The sequence below is a fragment of the Montipora capricornis genome, chromosome 13, assembly GCF_036669925.1.
Source record: "Montipora capricornis isolate CH-2021 chromosome 13, ASM3666992v2, whole genome shotgun sequence".
In the NCBI taxonomy this organism is placed as follows: Eukaryota; Metazoa; Cnidaria; class Anthozoa; order Scleractinia; family Acroporidae; genus Montipora; species Montipora capricornis.
The window spans coordinates 24,619,874-24,624,873 of record NC_090895.1 but is presented as its reverse complement, the minus strand read 5'-3'; the positions used below and the strand labels follow the sequence as shown (position 1 = coordinate 24,624,873).

Here is a 5,000-nt window from a genome sequence, read left to right as displayed (position 1 = left end):
TATTGAAAACCGCTCTAAAGTAAAACTGTTCAAAATTTAATGAAAATTTAATAAAACAGATATTACATTCGCACCTATTGGATGTGAGACTGGTTATAGCCAACTCGGCGCTCCACGCCTTGTTGGCTGGCTACTTACCACCACCACGTATCCAGTGCTTGCGGAATAATCAATGCATAGACTACTTCACTTCTATATTAATGTATAAAGTAATTGACAAATCTAGCCCTGATTATCTGCAGAATGCTTCAAATACGTCAAAGACAGACAACAATTTAACACCAGATTGGCTGCAAGTGGAAACCTCTCCATACCTAAGCTATCTACCAAGACTGGACAAAGATCCTTTCAATACTGAGGAGTACATGCTTTGAACGCCTTGTCTGTGGACAATAGAGGCTAAAACAGAACAGTGTCACGTCAGCCTAATTAATTCCATTGTTACTGAAACAATCGAAGGCACTGATGCAGGAAAAGGAAACAATGCCATAGAAGCGTTAATTAATTACTCACTGGAATTACTTTTGCAGTCGTTCCCTTTGTGTAATGCATGAACCTACTGCATGCAAACAGATAACTGACGTGCGTTATGACAACTCGTGTGTAGAATAAAAAAAATGTCCAACCCGTACAATAAATTTGAAGCCAAAATTAAATTTAATATTTTCTGTGTAAACCCACAGTATCTTCCACCAAATTTGAGCCTTACCGGGTATTTATTCAGTGTATTTGCTGTAATACTCTCAGTGATTTATGAACATTATCTGGTTCAGTAACAGATGGGAAGATTTACCAAAGCTTGGACATGCACAAAACCGCGAAACTGCCTCTTTAAGTTTTTCGTGTGACCCTCTTTAAATACTGCTATCATTGTAACCCTGCGAAACATTGTTAACTTGAATTACCTTTTACAACCAATGAAATGCTTGCCTCAGCACTACCCAAAGGGCTGCTTCCCTTGCAGACATATTTCCCAGCAACTGATGGTGTGACCTCAGTTAATGTTAAAAAAGCTTTATGTTTGTTGTTGACAATGAGCTCATGTCCTCTATATAAAGTGACCTTGACTCTGTCCTTATACCATGTGATGCCTGAAGTCACACTGCCATTAAATATGCACTCTAGTTCCACATCAGAGCCTCCTGTTGCAATAATGAATGGCTGAACTGCAGTGACTGAAAGTGGAGTAGCTGACCCTATAGAAAAAAGACCCAATAGTTACAACACGACTCCAGTATGGCCATGAGATAGCATCGTTGCTAGATTTAATGGGGCTATGTAATGTTATTTTAGGGTGATTCGGCGAAATCTTTAGTTACAGTAACCGAGACTTTAAAACTCGAAAATGGTTATGTGGAATTCCTTTACTGATAAAATTATCATTACATCACCAAAAAGAGGATTGTGAGCAAAAACGACATTTATTCAGGTGACTTGCCATAAACTTGAAAAGCATCAAAGATTACGCAAATGCAATCCGTTTCAATCTGCAATACAATTGTGTCCATCCATGCTTTTCTTCCCTTTTGCTGCATTTCTTTTATGTTGTTCAACAGTTTTACAATGCAACGCGCCTTACCATGGCCACCCAACAAACTTTTCCATTTGCCAACTTCATGTAAATAACTCAACAACCCATGCAACGGTGTTCAACTTACAACCATACAAACTTTACAAGGAGGCGTGACTGTCAATCAAAGTCGCACACCCTTATTGGTGAATAATTTGTAAAAAACTTTATTAGACCTGTGGCCACGTTGAGGCTCGTCACACTCTGAGTGGTTATTGCAATGTTTCATTCTACTTTTTGGGCATTTTGGATGTCATGACATTACATCACTTTGTGTGCCAAAGCCCCTTAAAAAAATAAAAAGACCTTGAAAGTAACTTGGCATGGATACTTGTTCTTGTGTTTGTTCAAAAAAGGCTTTACTCATTTTACACTGAAAGAAAGATATCAGTAAGCGATATACTCATATACATGTAAGGGCACAGTTAGCAATCATCTTTTCAAATTTCGGAGAATTCAACCTATCTGTAAATATTTTTACCTTTTTTTAGCAAAGTGACGAAAGATTACAGGCAAGTTTGGGCATTGAGTTACCAGATGACAGATGTCACTTATTCTTTTCACAAAATTCCCCCGAAATGCAAAGTAATGTCCTCTCAGAAAACAAGAACATCATTCTAAAAGCTTGGAATGCTGGCTGCTATTGCGATGTTTCAAGATGGTGCAGATTTGGACCCAACTGACAACCCCTTTTCTCGATTTCTTGTGCTTGGAACATGCACGGGCAGACCACAAACACAGAGAACACCCAGACACTCAATTAGGAGTGCAAAAATATCATTTTTTTACATTTGGGCCGAGTGGAGAACCAAGAAATTAACAACCCATCAAATTGAGTAATTAATTCCAGGCCAATTTGGAGGAAGATAAGTGCTGTCACTGCTGTTCAAACCCTGCTCTGAACACAATGTTCAACAACAAAACAAGTGAAAAAAAAAAAAAAACTTTTCAATAAATGAGGGACCTTGCTTTGAACTGACACCCAAACATGGCATGACTATTCTGGGGGTGGTTAGGCCTAAACATTATATTACCCATAGTGTTTAGGCCTAAGGTTAGCATTCTTCAGCTATTTAACCCTTCACCCCCTAACCCCACTCCCTACTCCTCATCCCCTACCCCTACCCCCAGCCTCGGATTAATCATGCCACCCAAACAACATAAGGTTACCTTTAAAAGGGAGTTACTTCAAGGTGTTACTTTGGGAAGTTACTTATGGTATATAGCATCATCTAGGAGCACCTGGTAAATTTCTGGGACACAGGATTTTCCCCTCTCCTCAAAAAGCATTGTTTGATTTAAGTTGAATTGAGTTAACTTAAATAACTAATTTATTGGTACACAAAGAACCACCTGGCATTGGCTGTTCAAAAGGTGGATAACGCTACCCACCGGATAAATCACTATCCAGCAGATAAACACCAGCAAAACCAATTGAGTTGACCAGTGGATATGGATAACGCTATCCACTTTTGAAACAACAGGGGCTTCTTGGATGTACTACTAATAAAGCCATTAATAATAATAATAATAATAATAATAATAATAATAATAATAATAATAATAATAACAACAACAATTATTATTATTATTATTATTATTATTATCATTATTATTAATGGGCATTATGGAAAGAAAATGATCCTGACATTACAGATGTCCAGAATATCAGGGCTTCTGACAGGGTGCGGGAAAAAAATTTAAAATGTGCGGGATTTTGGAGGCAAAATGTGCGGGAAAAAACTTAAATTGTGGGGTGAATTGTGCGGGATTTTGCAATGTTTTTTTTTAAAACAAAATAGGGTTGACCCGATGAGCAGTCGAAACATCGATCGTTTTTTTACGTATTAATTTTGTTATTCTTTAATAATTGTCTTTAAAAAAACCTTAGCTTCTTAAGGAATACAATACATGTACCTGTACATTCATGCCAGTGTGAAAGTTTATTTGTTTGAGGTTATCTCACATCAATTAAATTGTTTCTTACCTCTTTACGTTAAACTTTGTATCGTTGTGGAATTCCTTCAGTAGGAATTGAAAGACATCGTTATTTACATAGCTTATTTTCCTCATACAGGTTGAAGTTAATTAAGAATTAACCTAAACAACGTACAACGTGAGTTTTGGGCATTGAAGAAAAGCCACAGGTATAACGCCGATGAAGTAGAACCACGCTAGTCTCCTGAGGACCACGCAGAGCTACATGTACAAAGAAGGCCTAGGCCTTGCGTATTTTTGTAATCAATTCGCAGAAGCTGTTCGACAATTTGAGAGAAAACAAAGGTGTTTTCGATAAGGAAATGGTCTGAAAGTCGCCTGGAAAGGTTCTAAAAATCTTGGTTATAAACAATAAAACTTGCAGGTATAAAAACTCTAAGCACATCACTCAGTATTGTGTGGGATTTTGTGGATTTCTAGGAATAGGCCTTTTGCAACTAACGATCACATGGTACAAAATCCGCCATGCTGGAGGGCAAGCTCATTATTATTCTCCCACTGGGACATTAAAACAAGGGCAAGTCAAGGTTGACTGGTTCAGATCTCTTTGTTTTAGGGTGCGTTCGATTGACCGTATTCCGGAATAGGAATACATGGAATATATTAGTTAGAAATCCATCGTTTTTACGGAGATTCACATTAAAATTGTCAAGCATTTGCTAAAATGCTATTTTAAACATATTTTTATTATCCTTGCTGCTTTGAAACGCGCCAAACATATCGTTTTAATCATCACTCCACGTATTCTTATTCCGGAATAAGGTCAATCGAACGCACCCTTAATGTCCCAGTGGGAGAATAATAATGAGCTTGCCCTCCTGCATGGCGGATTTTGTACCATGTGATCGTTAGTTGCAAAAGGCCTATTGTGCGTTATTGTGCGGTCCCGCAGCCGCACACCCTGTCAGAAGCCCTGCCAGATGTTTGACGTCTGGGACTTCCGCTCTCAGATCTGCGACTACAGAACCTTTCAAAGAGCCATGACCTGCAACTTACTAGTTAAAGAAACCCTGGCCACATCGCTCCTCGCGATTCCCTGTGCATTTGTGACTACACAGCGATATTTTCCACGATGGTGCTTTTTGACTCTGTTTATAGTTAGTGAAAAAATGTGCACATTTCTCCACATTTGATGGGTGTATCTTATGTAGGCATCGCGCTTCAACTTCTTGTTATTCTTCGTCCACGTTATTCTTCGTCCACGTTTCCACATGTCACTGCCGACCACACCACATGACAGAGTGACTGACTTTCCACGAAGCACTGAGGCACTTTCAGGCTGAATAATGATCGACGGATCTGATGGTGTAACAGTAAAAGAATAAATCAAAAATGAGTGAAAAGTTGTACAGTTTTAATTTTTTTACATGTACCAGAATGTTGCCAGAACTAGTAACCCCAACCAGACAGCCTATTACAGCTGCACACAGAA

At 38.5% G+C, this 5,000-nt stretch overlaps 1 protein-coding gene across 1 annotated transcript in view; it reads right to left on the bottom strand.

Annotated features, from left to right (window-relative positions):
- LOC138030221 (fibroblast growth factor receptor 2-like) overlaps positions 1–5,000 on the bottom strand; it is an 82,595-nt gene that overhangs the window by 64,331 nt on the left and 13,264 nt on the right. Inside the window, exons 5-6 of the mRNA XM_068878101.1 lie at positions 4,565–4,867; positions 906–1,196 (exon numbers count right to left, since the gene is read on the bottom strand). Coding sequence (XP_068734202.1) covers positions 906–1,196; positions 4,565–4,867 — 594 coding nt within the window. The remainder of the gene's footprint in view (positions 1–905; positions 1,197–4,564; positions 4,868–5,000) is intronic.